Source organism: Chroicocephalus ridibundus, chromosome 1, assembly GCF_963924245.1.
Source record: "Chroicocephalus ridibundus chromosome 1, bChrRid1.1, whole genome shotgun sequence".
In the NCBI taxonomy this organism is placed as follows: Eukaryota; Metazoa; Chordata; class Aves; order Charadriiformes; family Laridae; genus Chroicocephalus; species Chroicocephalus ridibundus.
Window position 1 is genome coordinate 170,772,817 of NC_086284.1, and position 21,094 is coordinate 170,793,910.

The 21,094-nt window shown below is 40.7% G+C and overlaps 1 protein-coding gene across 1 annotated transcript in view; it reads right to left on the minus strand.

Annotated features, from left to right (window-relative positions):
• The window catches only part of PLXNC1 (plexin C1), a 74,659-nt gene that overhangs the window by 20,886 nt on the left and 32,679 nt on the right, over positions 1-21,094 (minus strand). The window contains exons 10-21 of the mRNA XM_063322796.1: positions 19,641-19,780; positions 18,314-18,493; positions 16,953-17,040; positions 15,838-16,044; positions 15,535-15,726; positions 11,968-12,067; positions 10,838-10,939; positions 10,344-10,447; positions 6,420-6,461; positions 5,800-5,924; positions 5,041-5,239; positions 3,513-3,659 (exon numbers count right to left, since the gene is read on the minus strand). Coding sequence (XP_063178866.1) covers positions 3,513-3,659; positions 5,041-5,239; positions 5,800-5,924; positions 6,420-6,461; positions 10,344-10,447; positions 10,838-10,939; positions 11,968-12,067; positions 15,535-15,726; positions 15,838-16,044; positions 16,953-17,040; positions 18,314-18,493; positions 19,641-19,780 — 1,626 coding nt within the window. The remainder of the gene's footprint in view (positions 1-3,512; positions 3,660-5,040; positions 5,240-5,799; positions 5,925-6,419; positions 6,462-10,343; positions 10,448-10,837; positions 10,940-11,967; positions 12,068-15,534; positions 15,727-15,837; positions 16,045-16,952; positions 17,041-18,313; positions 18,494-19,640; positions 19,781-21,094) is intronic.

Below are 21,094 nucleotides of genomic sequence, written 5' to 3' on the forward strand. Positions count from 1 at the left end.
AATGCAAACTCATTTCAGCAAAGAATTCAACAGCTCAAATTCCATTTTCAAAATAAGCAGTGACTATTCAAAAGAAGTCTGTAGCTCTTGGATGCTCGAGCACCAAGTCTACTACATGAAGAAGCCTCCCTTGGTTTTCCACAAGAGCTATTCCACTGAGAACTTCTCCCACGTCAGACTTGCATTGTGTAGCTTTTCTATTTAAAATGAAACACTTCAGTGAAACGCTAACACTCGGCTGTGCACCGCGCTTCTTCGTCAGTCATTGAGCAAATTATCCACCGAGGAGTGCAGCTGCTTGTCTGCCTGTGAAAAAGCAGGCTTGCTTCCTCAGCCTGTGAAAAGGCTCCACGACACATCCAAGCCTCTTTCAAGGCAGTTTTATTTCTCAAAACTCAAATATAAGCACAGCGTGAAACCACAACTGCTCCTCAGCTCATACCAAACCAGAGCTTTTTGAAGTATCTTTACTTCAATTGCTTTGCTTGAATATTTACTTCAGCAGCCCACCTCTGTACAATATCTGACCCTTTCCAGCAGAGAAGGGTAACGGTAGGGGGCTGGCTGGTCCCCAGGTCAGTGGCCTTTTAAAAAAAGGCATGGGGCCCAGTCAAAGGACAGCTCTAATACAATTCAAAACCAACATGTCTCTTAGTTCTCTAATTTTCTTGTTACAAATAGAAAATATTTCCCATCCTTCCTTCTTTCTCTATGCCCAGTGCTTCTTCCTTCTCCTGCCCCAAGAGTTTATCTGCATAGTGGTGTGTTTAGGAGAAGACCTCCCCCTGATTTTTAGGAGTCTGTCTGTATCCTGCTTTTATTGTTTTGGAACTGAAGTCCCAATCCTGAAAGGAGAGATTCATATGCAGAGTGCCTACACCCTTGTTTGTGCCCCCTACCAGATGCGTCCCTGCATCTTCAAGAGCCTACATACCTTAAAAATCTGGACACCGAGTGTCTGCAGATGTGCTTCAGCATCTTTCTATCAACCTCTTTTTGGCTGTTTTTATGCTTTGCACTGGACAGGTAGGCTTTAACATACTGCTATTCTGGGGCTGTGTAAAGGGGCAAAATAAAATACCAACAGAATACTGCAAGATTTAGAATGTAACGGCAGCGAGCAAATGTGCAAATGCACTCAGCTCATAATTTATTCTGTTTAGAAAAAAAACCACCTGCAATCCTTTAGGCAGAAATTTTCTTCCAAAGAAAGGAGAAAATACTTGGTTCCCTGTCTTGTATGCTCACAGGTCCTGCATGTCATTGCAGTGCATGTGAAGGGCTGTTAGTGAGAGAAGAAAAGCTGACTCTTTCCACTTCAGCATCCTGTTAAATGCTATTGTTGAAGAGAAAACATGCACAGCTGGCCTGCTTCCCCAGCCCAGAAAACTTCACTCTTCCACTCAAATCTCTTTCACAGCACAGTTTTAGTTCCAGCCTAAATCTTTGACAAAACACCAATCAAAACTGTTTCCCTGTCCAGCCAGAGCTGGAGTGCTTGGGCTCCACCTCTGTAATTTTACTGCAGGATCCTCTCTTCTTTTCTGACAGCTTTAAAGGGAACATTCAGCCAGTTCTCAACTAAGTCCAATAAACTGATGGGCCTTAGTGAGGAAAGCTGACTTATTAACCCTATAGCAGTATCATCATCTCCTATTTAAACGCAGGAATACAAAGCACGAAGGCAGCAAACAAGTTTGAGAAAGGCTATCTGCTCTCTCACTTCCTCATCCATCCGCAGACAGCCTTCCCCACTGATACTGAGTCCTTCAGACCACTTCCCCTCTCTCCTCTTCACTGCAGGCTGCCCACAAGACCCTATCAGCAAGCACAGAAGTATCATAGGAAAAGTATTTAAGGCAGTGGTCAGCAGTTTCACAGTCAGCTATTCCCTCAAGGTGCTCTCAATTTGAATTTGTGCTATAAATAAGAGAAGTCAATCAATTCCACAGGACCAGATGTTCCTGCACAGCCTAGTAGCAACAGGCATATAGAGCTTGCTTGAAAATTGTTGCTCTGTGTAACTACTGGGTTTTGTATCCTATGGCTATATATAGCAATATATTTAAACTTACCCTGGATCCCAAATGCATGCCAGAATGCAGCGCACAAACAAGGAAACCAAAGATACGGTACTATGCGTTTAATTTTTAGTCACAAACTTCCTTTCCAAATGCAGACTGTGGTAACTTAGCTTGAAGTACCTTCAAATGAAGCTTCCAACAACAGTTTCTAAATAGCTATAAGAAGGTTTGACCATAAATTTGTCAGTCCAAGAGCTTTCGGCAGAAAATGACAATTCAGAAATGTTTCACAGAAAGGTTGTCATTTCAGTGAGCTTCCTACGTGACCCAGTGAGCTAAGTCCAATGAATTGCTGACCAGCCAAAATTTCTGGTAGTCTACTCCAGTATGTGGCATCTTAGGATCTTCGGGTTCTTGCTGCAAAACCAGAAGATGGACAGACCTGGAAGCTCCAGCCCTACCTGAGGCTCACAATATGGGCTCTGAAAAGGACTGAATTCCCCTCCAAAGCCACCAGCATTTGCACTATCCCTGCCAGGGCAGTTGCTGCCCTGGAGTTTTTGCTCCTGAGATCTGAAGCCCACTATTCAGTTGCACTTCTCATACTCATAAGTATGTCTGGTAACTCTGATAGGAAGCCAGGAGTTAAGAAGCAAGGAAGCTATGGAAATGACTGGAAATGCAGATTTCTAAGTTCTCAGACTCAAAAACATTTGGAAATTCTGGAAATAAAGTACTCTGATTATTCTGAAAACCTTTTTCAGACCTCCTACTCAAAAAGTCACAATTTTTACATGCTCTGAAGTGCAATAATCATTGCTATCCCTTCTCCCTCAGTTTCAGAATGACAATCAGTAAGGGAATTCCAGCTTTCAGAAAATTCTGGGTGCGACTGTAAACCAAGAAGCACTTTGTAATTACTTTGAGAAAGGCAAGAAATCTCCGGTAAAATCCAGAAACTTAGCTAGGCTTCCCAGATACCTTGTTTTTAACCAAGCAACTAATTAAAATCCACCACACTGTAACCTTCCTAATTTGGAGCTAATAACATGGAAACCCACAGCAAATTATTGCTGCCTGAAGATTAGCCACAAGTAAACACAATAGAAAAATAAAACCTCTGCACTCCATTCTCTGATTCATTGGAAAAGTGTAATTTACTTTAAATTCTAAGCATATGTTTATATTTTTGTAGTACATTTTAAAATAAGCAGGATTTTTAATACACTGAGACTTCATTAAATCTAACCTTTGGCGATTAAGGCATGCTGTGAAGCGAGGAGTGAGTGCTATTTGTGAAATGTATATTGGTGAAATACCAGCTAGTTAAACTCTATTGCCTCTTGAAATTTTGTCAGCAATAACAATTCTATTATCTGGGTACCTAACCATCACCTTAGTGTCTAAGAGCCTTAATTTAACTTCCCAGAAAAAGATAAAACATTGTAGCTGTCTGTGTTTGGAGGGAACACAAACTGGCAAACGTACCACTGTTTTGAATTCAGACACTTGCCACAGCAGCCAGTCTTCGTTAAGCGTGTACAGGGCTTTGCAAGTTATTGCGTCAACAGGTCCTTTGTTTATCCTCTGATTGAGGGTTGTCACTAGCAAATAGAAAGGTTCACCAATTGTCTCCTAGGACATGAAACAAATGCAAGGAACATGTTTATTTTTGTAATCATTAAATAGGCATGAATAACTAGAAAAAAAAACACGTGTGACAAATTATTTTCTTTTAACTAACTTGTCATCTTGCAATTAGAAAAGAAAATCCCTCTGAGCAGATTTATCTAGTTATTTGTTTAACCTCTATCCTTTCTTTTCAGTGTGAAAGTCTCATGCAAATAGCAAGAGACAGCTGGAGTGTGTGGAAAGAGAGCTCACAGCCCCTCGCTGTGCACAAGCATGCTACAGACAAGCTGCTCCTACTCCACCTGGCAGACGCTTCCCAGTTCCACCAAAGAGCGAGTGGGGGGTGAGATGTGCGTGTGTTCACATGCATACTTCAGCTATTTCTTCCGTTTTCAGTCTTGTGAGAAAACAAGCTAACAACTAGTTTGCTTTTGAATTAGCATCTCCCCTTGTTGTCCCTGAAAAAACGCTTTGGGAGCAAGGTGGTGGGACATACATTGGTGTATCAGCGGAAGAGGGAATGAAACTGGGGTTTCCCTCTCCTGCCTGAACCCCAGGCTTTGGGAAAGCACCTGAGAAAGGAAGGATGGAACTTTGTTTCCATGTGACACCATTCCTCCAGCCTGGCTAAGGCATCTCACTAGCACAGCTCTGTAAAGATGACTGGTGTATCAAGAACAGATCTCTGACAGTTCCTTGGCTCTCTCCTGGGGTTCCAGGAAACCTGTGAGCTGCTGAGCCTCAAACAATTCTGCTGCTGTATTAATGCAAAGACTGATATAAGTGATACCAACAGTGTGATACCATCACCCTGGTAAGAGAGACAGGAAGCACAACCAAGCACTGAAACCAAGAACAAAGTGCTACCAAGTGGGCTAAAATAAACAAACAGTAAAATGAAAGAAAATGCTTATTTTGTTTCTACTTGAAGTTATTTAGTTCTTGAAATCTGCAATGCTGTTTGAAGGTTAAAAAGTTTGAATAAAGTTTAATTTTCCAAAAGGCGGTATTCCGTAAATCTCCACTGCGTAGTAGCTTTCCAACAGCTTGCACAGAAAAGTACAGTTGCATTTTAACAAGTGTCTCAGTCTTTTAGTATGATCGCAATACATCTCATGGAAATGAAATAGTGTCATGAGAAAACGATATGCTAGAACTCCAAAATTACCTAAATCTCAGCCAAATAAATGACATGATCATCACTTACAGACGTGCTCTTTTGCTACATCCCATTCATGATAAGTCACCTAAACTAGAAGAGCGCACATTAATAATGTTACATGTTAGATTGAATGCTTTAAACTGATCCCTCTAACAATTCCTATGGAAGAAACCAGTTTAAAAGTTTCTTTTCATATTACATAGTGAAAAAATGTACACATACCCGCAGAAATCCAGAAAGGCAGACAGACATCCAGTTTGTCAGCAATTTTTCTACCACAGATTCAGTTCGTCTGAGCAGGAGCTTAGGCTGTACATTGCTTGATTGCTCCATCAAGTCCTTTGTCAACACTTCCAAAATATGGGTTAGATAAACTAGCTTAGTTTGTAGTGCAATAGTCAAGAAGGATGCCAACAAGCACCTGTTAAAAAAAAAAAAAAGAAGAAAGAAAAAAAAAAAGAATGCTATAATATTTGGAATTTCTCTTCCCAGTCATCTTTAATAAATGAAATACACTTTAATGCAGGAGTTTTTCCTCCTCAGGCACAGAAACTGTCCACTGATCTCTACAAAAATATAAAAAATGCGAGTCCATCTGCTCTTGTGATTATTTCTTAAACACAGAATTTGTGTCTCTAAATTTAATTCTGCAGAACAGCACCTGCTTCAGTGACAGAACATTTCTAAACTGTAGAACTGTTGATCTAACTGCAGGAAGTGCTTACAGTTTTGAAGTGAGTTTTCCTGCTCCTTTGCCTCTGTGTTTACATGTACAAACATTCTGATTTCTCTTTAATGGCTTGTTTTAATGGCAATGTTTTCTCTTCCTCAGTGTGTGCAGATGGAGAAGATGGAAAAATGCTCTGGAGTAATGCAAGCTTGTTTTGCAAGAAGTAGAGATTACATTTGTGTGCTACAATCCATGTTGTTTTTTCCTGCTAATTCTTTGTCTTGAAGATGATAAGCATAATCATACTATACCTGTCTTTCACAGAGAAATTTTTCTGCTTTTCAAGGGTGTGAATGAGAGTAACAAGAAAGTTCTTGTTACAAATTAAAGCATGCAACATGTTGAAGCTTTCATCCTTGCTCGTTTGGTCTCTGCTCTGGAATAGTTAAACAAAAATAAGCAAACTGTAGTTTGGCTATGATGGATTCTTAATGCTCAGAAAAATGGTAAGCAACATATGGGATAAGATCCTGGCCTCATTCAAATCAGAGGGAATTTTGCATTTATGACATAGGTCTCAGGATTTTACCAAAGATGCATTTGCGTTTGTGTACAACGCAGAGTACACACATGCAGAGCATACATTTTCTGACATACACACAAAGTAATGCCAATACTTAAGTTTGCCTGTCATTTCCCATGACTAGATTCTGTTTATTTTTATTTCATTAAGTCATAATATACATTGGGTAACAGCGTCTTATACATCAAATTCTTTTTATACATAAATCCATGTAATCCTCCTCATGGGGGAAAGAGAACATACTGAAAATGCAATCTGATGTGTTCTAGGACAACATTGAGATAAGGGATACAATCACTCTTGAAAAAATATTTATTAATTAAGGCATATCACACTACATCAACTTACCTGTGGCATGTCTTCACTGAAGATGGATGCAAAGCCTCCTGACTAAAATATAAGACAGGTGATATTTATCATTCTTACGTATACCAAAAGTTTCTAACACATGTACGTTAAACACACCAAGCGCATGTTCCTGACAGCATGTAACTTGAAATAAAACAATGGAAATGCTGGCTTCTAAGGCAGCTATAACATAAAAAGTCTACACAGTAACTTTTGCAAGTTCACTGCCGAGGTTCTCCGAAAACTGAAGTCTCAAAGATGACCTGGTATTGACTTCAGTGTTACTGTGTGTGTTACTCCATGCTGCTGAGCTGCAGGAAAAGCTGTTTATTACCCTCATCTACAAATGTGCTGGTGTGCAAGGGGTGCTACAGCCTGCATCCTTCTTGGACGGCAATGACAGCCTTTGGTATACAGGGATTCTGTCACAGAGTGACACTTGAGTTCATCTGCCTCCATTCATTTCAAGGCACTTTATGAATGTTCACTAATGAACTCTCCAGGAGGTCCATGCTGTCAAGTCTCCAGAGAGGCACAGGTGGCACCACACATCCAGCCCTAGCAAGAGCTCTCACAATAAGGGAAGCCCCCAGTTCTCAAATACCTTGTCAACGCCTCTTGTCTAACTCTTACAGCCTGTAGGGTCCCAGCACAGCTGCATGTTCCCAAAGAAGCACCCTTGAGCAATAAATTCACACTAGTAACATTTACTGTCATCTGCTTTATCTGTGATGGTGGCAGCCCCTAGTTTCCATATAGAATCATAGAATCACAGAATGGTTTGGGTTGGAAGGGACCTTCAAAAATCACCTGGTCCAACCCCCTGCCATGGGCCATATTTCAGTAAATCAGGTTATTCAAAGTCCTGTCGAGCCTGGCCTTGAACATTCCAGGGATGGGGCATCCACAGCTTCTCTGGGCTACCTCTTCCAGTGCCTCACCACCCTCATCATATAGAATTTCTTCCTTATGTCCAATCTAAATCTATCCTCTTCCAATTTAAAACCATCGGCCCTCATCCTGTCACTACAGGCCCTGGTAAAAAGTCTCTCTTCGTCTTTCTTATAAGCCTCCTTTATATTGAAAGATGCAATAAGGTCTCCATGGAGCCTTCTCTTCTCCAGGCCGAACAACTCCAACTTTCTCAGGCTTTCATCATAGGAGAGGTGTCCCAGCCCTCTGACCATTCTTGTGGCCCTCCTCTGGATCTGCTCTAACAGGTCAACATCTTTCCTGTGCTGGGGACCTCAGAGCTGGACGCAGTACTCCAGGTGGGCTCTCATGAGGGCAGAGCAGAGGGACAGAATCACCTCCCTTGACCTGCTGGCCACACTTCTTCTGATGCAGCCCAGGGTACGACTGGCTTTCTGGGCTGCAAGTGCACATTGCCAGCTAACATCTAATTTTTCATTTAAATAACTGATTTTTCATCCCTCCCTTTCCTCATGCCTCCTGTTCTCTTCTCCCCTACCATACTCTTCTTCCTCTTCCTCTACTCGCTATTCCCATTTTTCCAGAACTTCTTCAGCACCCCTAATACCACCTACCGATAAAACACACATACATAGAGCGAAACAACCAGAACCACGTTAAAGGTTAAAAATGCTTGTGAACAGGGAACAGGAATGGTAGCATTAAACCAAACAATGCGGGACACTGAGGGAAAACAGAAATAATAATCCAAATCTAACAAGTAAAGCAGAAATCGGGCTGAACATAAGGAATATTTTAAGAATAGATGTAATATCCTTTTAACACCTACAAGCATTAAGCACAAAACAAAAGCTATCAAGCCAGATTAAATAAAGAAAATTGAAGCAGCAGAAAGTGAGAAGCTCAAAATGAAGGCAGGTCCATCACTCTTAATTTTAGGTATATCTGACTCCCTCTAAGCAACTCACCCCATCCTGAGACAGATGTCTCAGGCAAGTGGGATAAAACACTTTCTTGAGCTGCCTGTCTCTGCACTGACTACAGAAGATGCTCAGTGAACAGCTTTGATGTCCATGTTTAAACAGCTTAGATTAGATGAGACAATACCCACTGAACACACCGTAAGGCAGAAAGAGTACAGTACGGACATCTTTCAAACACATGAGGTTAGTGAGGCAAGTGGTGGTTTTTCACTTTGACCCTTTTGTAAACCCTTCTGACACTTGGTTGCAATCTACTACACCATCGCCTTTTCTGTTCATCTGTAATATTTGTTTAGTCAAGCACCGCTCTCCTACCACATTCATACAGCACGAGGCATGTTTGGACACTTCGCAATGTAAACAATAAGTACTTAGCAGGAAAAATTGGTACACAGTACGTTAAACAACTTGCCTGACACCACATGCCTGTAAAGAGCTAATAGTGGCAAGTTTACCTTTGTGGTACCGGTATTTCAAACTGAGACAAAATCTAACTGGAGTCATTTTCAGGATGTACACTAGCATGAGACTTGCCAAGGCAAAACAGGAGCCCTTCCCTTTCCGACATCACATAATGCAACAGAGTGGCAGACTTCATGCCTTTTTTCCTTTCCTTTTTATTTGCATAAAGCAAAGCATTTCCACCCAGACAGCTTCTACAGATTGCTACTGTTTTGACAGGGGACTATCACTAGGAAAAGATATATTCCTGAAAATAAAAACTTTGTTTTAATGATTATATGCCTGGCAACAAAACAAACTGAAAGGAAAGAGATGCAGAAAGTAAGGTTTCCTTGGTCCACTTTCTTCAAACCTCCGAGTGACCCCATAAAAATTAGATTGGGGGCATCACAGCAGTACTAGAAGAGATATTCCCAGTTTCCTTTGGTGTAAGAACTGGACTTGAAGTGTACAAAGATTATCCATATATAATTGTTGAATACTATTCTGCCTGAGTATCTGGTATTTGGTGTTATACAAAAAAAAGGCTCTGATTCTGCACTATCAGATGTTTAACTTTATCGCAATGAGCTTTTAGTGGGATCCCACACGGTGATGAAGTGAAGCAGTGTGCAGATAAGACTGCAGGACTGAGCCACATGAAGAGTAGTAGATACTTTGCATACATACCAGCATTACATACCAGCTACACCCTAAAACACCACAGCACTAACCAAGGGTTTCTACTCATTGGTGTCAGTTACACAGCCAAATATCACCAGCTGAGATCACAGCTTCTGCCAATTACTAAATGCCAATAAGCACTGCTTAACATCATGGTATAATTTTGAAAGCTGTGGCAAATGCACTTATCAGCATCGTAATGTGCCACATATGCAAAAAAACAGCAAGAGAAGTAAAACAGTCAAGAGAAGGCCTCTTCAGTCCTCTGAAGAAGTGGCACAAACTGCTCCAGAGAACAATGAAAATATCCACCTCTAAAGTGGACAGTATTTGCGTACTTACGTAATTTTTAAGCATTTGACCTGCACTCCTTTGAATCAAGGTCTTACCATTTCTGTCAGCAGCTCGGAGTAGAAAGTCAACATGACCTTAGAGCCATTTCTTCATCCCACAAGTCTAATTAGGAAGTGTCATGATGTTAGCTAGCATGTTAGCTAGCCTGACTGTTACTTTAATTAGCTATAGCATGGAAAGTGAAAGCATGAGAACAAAAAAAGCAATGGATAAATTATAGCTTAGTTGGGATGGCCTGAAAGGCAAGCAGCTGGGCAAAAAAGAAATGGATGCACACACAACCCTTGAAAATTCAACAACAGTGCTTTATCTACAACATTTAGGCTTGCTTAAATATAGACATGTACAGCTGTAAGTGTTCTTTGGTAATTCTTGATTTAAGAAAAGTTTCTTGTGAAAACAATGTGCAATTACTGTGCAGTATTTAGTTCAGTTATTTGATCCTGACCTTCCTAGCTTCTTCATTATTAGGCAGGGCTGAAAGACTGCAAATTATTAGGCTGAAACTGAAAGACTTGCGAATACTTACCTCTGGAAAGAAAGTTCTAAGAGCAAAGTGTTTGTAGTCAAGGAAGGGAACAGTTCCAAAACTATCCACCACATCTAATTCATCCATCTGCAGTTCAGCAAATCCTGAAAAAGCACCCCCCGGCCCCACCCAGACGGTTAGTTTAGTTGACACAAAATCATCTTCAGAATTATAACTTGGACCCAATAGATGTTCCTTAAAAAACAGTTTTCAGGGAAGAGGGGTTGGTTTTCAAGCTGAAGCCCTTATAAGCAGGAAAGTACCAATCCATTTTCCCCTCCCCCACTTTTGTTGAAGGAAATATTACACGCAATCCTTTTAGCTCAGTACAATCTGCTACTGCTGTGCACACCAACATTAAAGAGGAACTCTGATACAACACAAAAATATTCTAACAGCCATAAAATTAAAATGTTTATATAATGTGAGCTTCTTGACAGTTTCATTTCAGAAATTATGCTGTACTTAAGCTCTATAAAGCTATTTAGACCTACCCTCGCGTATTTCCTTCCGAATCTCATATTCCAGCAGTTCAAGTTGCTGACTCTGTTTACGAGTTAACTCTTTGGATTTGTATCTAGTTACTACAAATGCCACTAAAAAGGGAGAAAAAAAGACGCTCAGTACAGAAACTGCAGAACAGACAACCCCTAGGCAAGACATATTTTAATATTATTTTAAGAAACAGAAAGATTAATATAGGTTTGCACTCTCTAGGAGGATATCAGTGTGCTAGTACCCATGAGCCCTAGTTATCTGGATGTAAACCCCAATACTGAATAAAAACCATTCCCTTTAACAAGGTCTTAGAATTGTCAATGCAATTTTACTTGAAAGTACAGCACACCGTGCTATGTACAACCTGCACAATGAGACACAGAATCTAAAAAACACTTCTACTACTAGCAACCTACTTAAAGTAGCACTGATTAAACACAAAAACCAGTTGTTTTGAACAGGAAATCCACTTCCAAATTGTTAACTTCTCTGAAGCATATTTAGAGAGAGTAAAGGCACGAGACATGGTTCCTGTAAAGGTAATGCACTTTTTAAAAAGAAAGCAAACCAAACAAAAGAACAAACCCCTAAAATATTACAACAGATTGAAATTTATCAAATATATAACCAGGTCAAAACATTCAGAAAAAAATGAATGACAAAAAGAGAAGGAGATAACTGTTTACCCCCCTCAATTTACTAATGACCTACAAATTCATGAATGATCCAAATGAGACTGAGCAGAAACACCACAAACACTTCCTGAGGATAAGCAGTTTGTTAGGGAACATCTGCCCCAGGGACAGGAGCGGAGCCCAGCTCTGAGAGCTGGAAGGGCCCAAGTTGTGACACAAGGATGTCAGTCCTATGGCTTGCCTCAATTAATGGTGCTGAGCAATCCCAGCAGAACAGCCAAAACTACTGTCTTGTAAAATGCTGTAGCCTGGACAAGATGTACTTCACCACCAGACCAGAGTTAACTTTGTCCGCTCTTACTGGGAAAGGAGGAAAACCTCCAGACTGTTTGTGACAGTCCCAAACACATATGTGTGTATGTATATGTGTTTATGTGTCATGATTATACCCCTCAGCAAATAAAAAACTGAAAACACTTTATTGTACTTACCTATAATGACACCCACTACAATAGGCAGCAAAATAAGAACATATAAATATATGTGTGATGATGTTGGTTTGACTTCATGCTCAAAATTTCCTAATTTGACCTGAAAAACAATAATGTCTGTGTTAATAGAGGACAGGTATTATATCAGTGCTTAAAATGACATTTAATGTATATAAAAAAAAATAATGTATTTGAGGCACGTGAAGGACCCTGGCTCTGCAGATTATTGGGAAGACAGCAGCTATTTGGGAAAACGTATGTGGACCAAGGCAAACTTAACATTTACCGTATTTGATGTTTAAGTGGGATAACAGAGCAGCGACAAGAGAAAAATTTGGATGTCCTCATGCAGCATAAAATTTTGCCATTGCTCTCACTGCTAACCAGGGCCCTGAAATGGATGGCAAGATCTGACCTCTGGCTGGCCAAGTGGCTCATGCACTTCATAATCACTGCTAAACGTTCTGGTATTTTGAAGCAAGGAAGGTAGGTGTTGATAGTTAAAAACATTCATTTGCACTCACAGTGTTCCTCTGCTGAGCAGAAAAGTAAGGTAAGACTCACGCTAATAATGAAGGAAGTAAAATTTTTGACAGACGTGTTGCCCACAGCACTCTTCCCTATTTCTTTGCAGAAGTTTCAACCTCTTTATGTAGGATGTAAGGCATTCCTGAAGGTCCGCTTGAGAACAAATACAATACATGTACAACATCCCCCAACAGCCACCAGGCTTGTCAAAGGCAGGACAGGCACTAACTCTTAGGAATACACGGAAGTGCTGAAGTCTGCCAGAAGCCAAAATGAGGCATTCACCACTGATAATTATGGCAGAAGAAATTTCACAAAGGAGGATCTCAAAGAGGACTGTGAAAGCACATAAATAAAGGGTAGCTAAGACTACAAACAGACTAGAAGTAAAGATACGCTTTGACAGAAAAAGAATACCACCAAGTGCCAGGGACAGAAATAAGCCTGAGATAATTGAAAAGGAGAGTTGGGTTGAAATTATTTTGGGTTACAGCAGGGAAGGCAGAGATCTGGTGATTTCAATCACTGACTTGTCACAGGAGGTGAGCAGCCAGGGCAGCTGGACACTGCCAACTGGATAGTCACATCGCAGCTACAAGGACATGAGCAAGCAAAGAAACCCCACAGGGGTAGAAGGACATAGCCTTTTTATTTCTGGGGCTACAAAGAACAGAAGACAAAGCAGCCTATTTCCCCCATCAAATATATTGTTTCCTTGGTTGTATATGTGTTTTTACAGTTCCTATACAAAGTACTTTTGGTCTGAGCCTTCCTAGGATCCCATTTGCCTTTTCTAAGGCTGAAATGCATTGGTGGCTAAATACATTAATCATTCCATGATTAATACACCTGCCTTTCTCCACTTGTCATGTCCAACCAAGTGTTCCTAAAGCAGAAATTCCTGTTACTCATTCCTGCTTATTGAAAACTGAGGCAAAGCATTCGTTTAATTTTCTGTTCGTACTTAGATTATCTTTAATCTTCACCATAACCTTCCTACTCAGTGGCTCCATTTCTTTCCTTATCTTTTATTTATCTTGCTTATGAATCATGGACTAAATAAGGTACACCTGAACTAATCTGATTCCTATTCCTAAATTCATTTCATTCTTCCTGCATGACATTATAAAATCTCCTCTGGACTGGTAATGCCTCTGAGCTTTATGTCATCAGCAAATGTCATTAGTGCATGCCTTATTTTTGTGCTCAAGCCACCAGTGATATTAAATAATATCTGTATGAAAATCAACATTGCCCAGAGTCAGATCCCCACACGCAGCATCCAGTTTTTTTAATCCCTAGCGTCTTCATAATCACCATGTTAAGTAGTTTACTGAATGACTTCCAGGTACATGTCATCTACCACTTTTCTGTTGAGGAAACCACTCATCTTACCAAATAAAGATATCTAGCATAATCTGCTTTTACTAAAAAGAAGTTGACAATTATCCCATTTTCCATTTAACTCCAGGTCTTTCGTGAGTCCCTCATTCAAAACACATTATAAAGCTTTACATAGAGCTAGATTAAATCAGCAATCTATTTGCCTAGTTATTTTTTTTTCTTTTAAATACCGGTTTTATGTTTGCTGCTCTCCAATCATACAGTACCTCTCCTGACTCTACAGTTTTATTTAGAATCTTTCCCACTAAGCCTACAATATCATATGCCAGTTCTTTCTCAGTGCTGTGATGGGAATGATCCAGTCCCAGCTGTCCTGAGCCCCTGGATCTATCTGAATCTTCCTTCTGTCACAAGAGCATCATTTTCTTCTATGACACCTCCATTCAGACCGATCATCCTGTCTTTGACCCCACACTCAATATCCTCTTTCTTCCTGAAAACTAAAGCAAGAGACACATTTATTCTTGGGCCTTATCTATCTTTTATACCCAGCTTAACCTTTCTTCAGAGCGGCCCTACTTCTTCTATGATGATTTATTTATAAGATTGAAAAAACACATGATTATTTCCTATTTTTACATTTTTCTTGATGTTGGAAAAAATAATTCTTAAGGTATCAGAAGTGAAATGTTATAACTATTGCATTCGATTTGCCTTAGTGAATTGGTGACCTTTCTATCACAGTCACTGCTATGAAGCTTGCAGGATGAGCATGTGATACTGCAAGGCAACGCTAATATTTAAATGCAACACCAATCTCAGAAAGGCTTTTCCATGCCATAACTGGCTCAGACGGCAGGATCCACAGATGGGGGATCAGTTAACAGTGATATGAAATGCAGAATAGCTTCGTTAATCTTTACTATGAGCCATATGCCTTGAAGTCAATAGAGTTATTTCAGTTTTATACCACCATACACTACAATAAGAATCTGGCATCATTTTTTTTCCCTCATAAATGGTGACAATTGCTTTTTAAAAAATTCATATCTTCATCTTATTCATGGAGCAAGTATCTTAAGCTTCCATTTAGCTTTGACATCCATGCTAATGTGCTTATATTTGGGGCTGGCTTTGTGCCATATGTTCATAGCATTTTGGGCTTCCCGGTATCCACTGAATTTTACCCGCATTTTCACTCAGAAATGCCTTCCCTCTGCCTTAGTGGTGATCACCATGCACACTGTTCAAGATCCTTCTACTTTAGTTGGAAAAAGTGAATGGGATGGCCACACCGCAGCAGCAGATTGCTTACAGATCTAAGATGAGGGTCTCCCCTGGAGCCAGTGATGCTTTATCGGTGATGTCTGCGCTGCAGCCAGAGGTCTGACAAGCTACTGCTCTCCTGGAGCTCAGCAGCAGTGAGCTCAGCTTGGCCTGCAAAGCCTACCTCTGACACGACAGCTGTAACCAGACAGCACAAGAACTCAGCACTGTTAGCGGTACCTAAGCCAGGCAGGCATGCTCAGATGCGAGGAAGATAACCAGACTACAGAGTACCAGGAGACCAAAACCGGCATCCAGTTCCGCCCTCTATAAAGAGTATTCATGACCAGAGCACTAACGCTACATTTTGCTACATTTGCATAAATATCCAAACACTGTTAAATTGCAACAAAAGGGAATTCTACTTACAAAAACTTTCACCGTGGAGAAGTCAATCTTGTCTGTTACTTCCCTTTTGAATTTGCACAGTATGGTGCTACGGTCTGGTTTTTTGGTAATATTTTGGATGCTGAACCATATCTTTTTGGTCTGTGCACCATCCATATAAGACAGATAAATCTCTACCTCAGTTTTAGAAATATTCAAGTTGTCATTTTCTTTCTAGAGGGAAAAAATTTAAGATAATAAACAGTCACCAGACGCGGTAAAAAGTAAAATGATCCCCAATGATTATTTTAAATAAGGAATTGTAGTTATTACTTTCAAACTTACGTATATTTTTAATTCCAGATCAGGATCCAGCTCAGTGTGCAGCTGGTAGTTAATGAACACTGGGTCAGGATGATAGTGTAATTTGGCACATGGTATAAAGGTAGTTTCCACTTTTAACATCATATCCACAACTTTACCCTCTGTTGCATGGCTCAGGATTGGCGTTAAGTAATGATATTCAGATTCATTTCCAGGATACCTAGAGACCTAGAAATGCAATAGCAAAGTTGTAACAGTCATTAAGCACTCAACAGTGGGTACAATTACAAACAGAGGCACTCAAAATCATTTTAACGTCTTCCTGACTTCACACAGATATCTGCTAAACCTCTTCTCTGCGACCAGGGCTGCATGCAGAGCACCTGGGAAAGTTTCTGTGTTGAGCTTGTGTCTACCTTTAAGCACATTTATCACACACTCTGCACGCTGCTGTAAGGCTGATTGCACACTGCTAAGGCAGCTATTTCCCGCAGTGAGACAGGAATAGTGACAGTGATTTCTTCTTCCTTCCCCTCAATGCAGGTGACAAGAGAAGAGCAGGACGAGCTCTCCAGCACCCCTAGGCATTGGCTCTCCCGGCTTAACCCTTCATAGAGGGGAGTTGCTACAGTCACCCCCCTCCCCCATTGGTTATGCCATGGGGTAGTCCTACTGTTTTCTGGTCTCTGTGCTGCAAGCCCAGGAGGCAACAGGGTGCCCACCTCCTCACAGCCAAAATCAGCTCCAATCTCCTGCCCCTTGCTGAGGCAGTGGCACCATTTGGGTCCTCAACACAAGGGCAGAGAGAAGTACACCACCCCCTTTTCCAACACATCCATATATGGAGGCTGGGGAGGTTCAAAAAGGACAAATTTGGAGCAAGTCTCTAGCGCACAGAAAAAAAGGCTCAGGGAATTATGGGAATTATGCAGGAGAGCAGCTTACGTGTATCCGTGATCCTGTACTGAGAATGTGTGCAACTGTAATCCTACAAGTGGTCATATTTATTTTAGTAGGGTGACTGATGTGTGCCTGCAAGTGTTTGAAAAATACTGAGGTCCTCCTGAAACTTTAGGAATAAAACCTAATCCCTTGAAAAACCTCTATTTGGTATTGTAAACAGGATTAAGACTTACGGTGAGGTTTGATCTCTGGTCATCTGAAATAATCACACTGTCCACCACATTAAAATTTCTACCAATCGTAGTAATTTTGCGACCACCACTGTAAAAAGAAAAAAAAAAAAGGGAGAGGAAGGGAAGTTAATATTATCTGTTTTCCCACAGATAAATCCTGCATTAGGGCTTCAGCCGTGAAGAAACTACTCATGTGCATTTTGCTTTGGTAACAGCCAATATAATGAAATCAAACTGCAGGACAAGATAATTTGAGCTATAGAGTGTACTTCCATTATTTCCTCATAATGTAATGGTAAATGCTTTTGCTACCGCAAAACCAAATGACTTGATAGCATACACATGCATATCCCTTTTCAGGGACTCTCCACCTTGTTTTCTATTTATGGAGTCAAAGAACTAGACTGTGATTTAATATTCTGTCTTGAAGACCTGGTATTTCACTGCCCCAGAGCAGCCCCGCCTGTGCTTAATTCCTGCCTTCTTCAGGACAAACCGATGGTGCCAGGCACCTCACAGGAAACATTCTCGGCCGCGTTCAGACCATCTGTCTCAGCACACACAATGGTGCTTGTGTCTGAGGGTCTGGCTCACAATCTCTGCTGAACGCAGTTGGAGTGGTTTAAGGTATTATTAATTTCCAGCTGCCTGAGCTGCCCCTCACCTGGAGATGAGGGCATGAGTCCTAGCTGCTCAGCTGCTGCAGCTGCCAGACCAACTTATTACCTCAAATCCACACTTGCCAGCACTTGATGCCAAGACATCAGATTAAGAATGTGAAAGTGGGTAAAAACTGTGCAGGCACAGGGACAGGTGGAAAGCTGCGCCAGAGAATATCTTAAAATCACCCTGTAAGTCTTTCACTGGAGCTGTGAGTCTCCCACAGAATACAGCGAAGGCTTGAAAAGGGTTGTTTCAGCTTTAGGGAACCCAGTCCTAAAGCAAGTCTGAGCAGTGGTGATTATTTTCACTTCATTTCCAATTCGCTAATACTTTATGCTGTTTCAGAGGTGAAGGTATATTAGCATCAAGAAATCAAAGTTAACTGGAGTTTGAATTTATGCGTGCTACCCATATTTTAGATTTAGCTTTAGTATGAAATTACTATTTTTGAAATAGTGGATGGGCAAAAAGGAGTTTACAGAATCCTGCAGAACACAGAATCCGTCTTATAGCTATCATGACCCTATCTGTATGGTAAATGTTAAATCAGTTGACCAGCATAAATTCATCCTCCACAACAGGTCATAGCAGTCATCCAAGTTTATATCAGCTGCAGTCTGGCCAAGGAAGGAGGCTTATAGTGGCTCAGTGGGACTACATGTTAATAAATACAGAAGAATATAGAAAGACAAATTTACCTGATCCAGGAGGTATTTGGTGTGATTCCAAAACAAAATGGTACTGAAACATAATGTAGGGTCATTGGTGGTGAACATTTTTTCCCATTAGCCTGTATACATATTCTTTTGGCCTCTTTACGTGTTGGTGGGAGAGCAAATGTCATTTGTGTATCGTTTAGCACATTTCTAACTTTAATGCTGAAGGAGAAAGAAAACAGTCAGATGCCGAAACACAGATACAGATGCCACTATGTCACTCATTGGTGTTACTACACAAAACCTATAACCTAAAGCAAAGGATGAGGAGAGAAGAGGAATTAATCTCTCTTTGAGCTACCAGATGGAACTGGAAAGAGAGCAGGGAGCTGAAAAGACAAAGTAGGGCATCTTTTGAATGAAGTTGCTATGTGTCACAATAATCACAGAAGACGGTACAGATATTGGTGTTATAGCCTTAGGATGAGGCTATGTAACGCAACGTGTGATTTTGCTGTGTAAACTGTGTACTTTGCAGTGTAATTCTCTGGGCTACCAACACATTAGCTAGTCAAGAATGAGAATCTTCAGTTTCCTTTCCTTTCTTCTTTTTCTTTCTCTTTCCCCCCTCCTTTCTCCCTTTCTCTCCTTCCTCTTTTTCTCTCCTTCCCTTTTTCTCCTTCCTCTTTGTCTTTGCTTCCTCTCTCTCCCTCCTTTCCCTCTCTCCATCCTTCTCTCCTTTTGTTTTCTGTGGTCCCCAAGAAATTCACGGTTGAACTGAAAATTTAACTGTACCATATGAATACTTTTTCAAGTGCTAGCTATGTAAAACGGTCTTGGTAATTACAGGCAGCCATTGCAGCTGCACCTGAAAATGACTGATTCAGAATAAGATAGCCTAATTATCTAGAGGGTTACATTGTGCAATCATCAACAGAGAAAAGTACATGCTGTTGCATGAGAGATTCCCTTCCCTGGCATGGTGTCTGTGCTTTCACAAGCAGCATCCTAGAACATATGGGGGATATTTTGAAGCAGAGGAGAGTCAAAAAAAAGCTGAGGCTTTCCTGTGATCTAAGTTCTTGTTGCCTGCTGCAAGGCACAGAGGGCCACAGGTACTGAACTGCCATAACTACTTCTGAGAGCCACCCAGCTACCTGCCTATCCCTTGTATTGTACCCAAACACCAAATTCATTTCCAACCTTTGGGAATTTAAAGTGGAATTTTAACTAAAGGAGTGCAGAGTACCTCCCTCTCTGTTGAGGAGAGGTCCACGACAACTGTTCACACAACTGTATTGCAAGGGCAAAATGGGCATAATTTTCACCATGCAAAGTAAACAGTAATATTTTTCAGGGCTTAACTCACACATCTGGTTTACAGCCAGTGATTCCAGTCAGTATCATTTTTATGCCTGATGCACGTGTAAAGTTTTCTCCTTTGACTGTTATTTCACTTTTGCCTAATGTAGAAATCCACAACGGTTCAATGGAATGAATGCTGATATGCTATTAGAAAAAAAAGCAAAACAAAATCTGGTTATAAAGAGGCTAGGCAGTTAAACAACAGCTGCAAAAACAACCACCACTCAGGAATGTGGGTTTTATGGCACTAGGATACAGTTTTCTTATTAATTTCATATCTCGTTAAGCCTTATCCTGGGATGTACTGTCAACCACAACTTATTTACAAGCCAACTATTTTTACCTACAGATTTTATATTTCAATTTATCTCATAACAAAGTTGTCCAAAGGAATCACAGTCTGACATACTAGAAGGTAAGTATCTTAAAAACCCAGCTTGAAATTATACATTTAGTGTGACTGTTGAAGAACTAAGAAACAATGCTAGACAATACCCTCGATGCTGTCACTATGAGAGATCAGAGAAACAAATGAAGGCATCTCTCAAGACCTGAAAAGGGGAAGCAGGGTCAAATCCTAGAATGAAGTCAAGAAAGAGCCCCAGAATTAGCTTTATTAGAAAGCTTTTTCAAAGTCTTACATAGAGCTAAAGGTACAACACGACTGTAGGGATTTTTTCAGTATCCCATTTTTGACGCTAAGTTTACAAATCTATTTTCCAGCATTTAAGAATAATCCTAGTTTGCCATGATGCTGTCACAGTCTTGCAGAAATGTGGCCAACTTTTAAACTGTGCTTTTCTTTGTGTATCTTTATATTTACTTATCTTAAGTTACTAACACTACTGAGCAAGAAGAGAGATTTTTTCCCTAGTGTATTTACTTGATACATTTGACAGCATCTCATGTTTAATCAGTTTTGCTGCTTCCCCAGTTTTATAATCACACAGACTGTTTCCTCTCTATGTATCTTTCAGATAACAAACTGAAAACATTAAAAAAAAATGGAAAATACACATGTGAAACCACAAACTGTTTGGGACCTTCTCAGGCAAATGATTTCTAGCTTGTTTTTAGACTGTCTATAATACTAGTTTAAAATTAGGTTTTAGAGTATCGTGATTTCTGCTGTGATCCTGATTTCTGCTGTGCACCTGTGGACACATATCCACTGGGCAGATCAGCCTTCCCGACTCTGAGATGGGTGCTGGTGCAAAACCTCTCGGAAAAGTCCTTGCCACAGGGTTTTTCTCTCCGCTAATCTTTTCATGTACCCAGAGTAGTACCAAGCCTTCGGGCTGGTGGCCTGAGGGGACCACAGGGGTCAGATCGCCATCCACTGCAAACACAGCATTTGCCCACTTCAGAAAGGTCCCTGACATGTTGTCCCCACATGCTACCACGGCCTGCTGAATGCCGGAGAGCTTGGGAGCAAATGTGAGACCTGTCACAACTGAT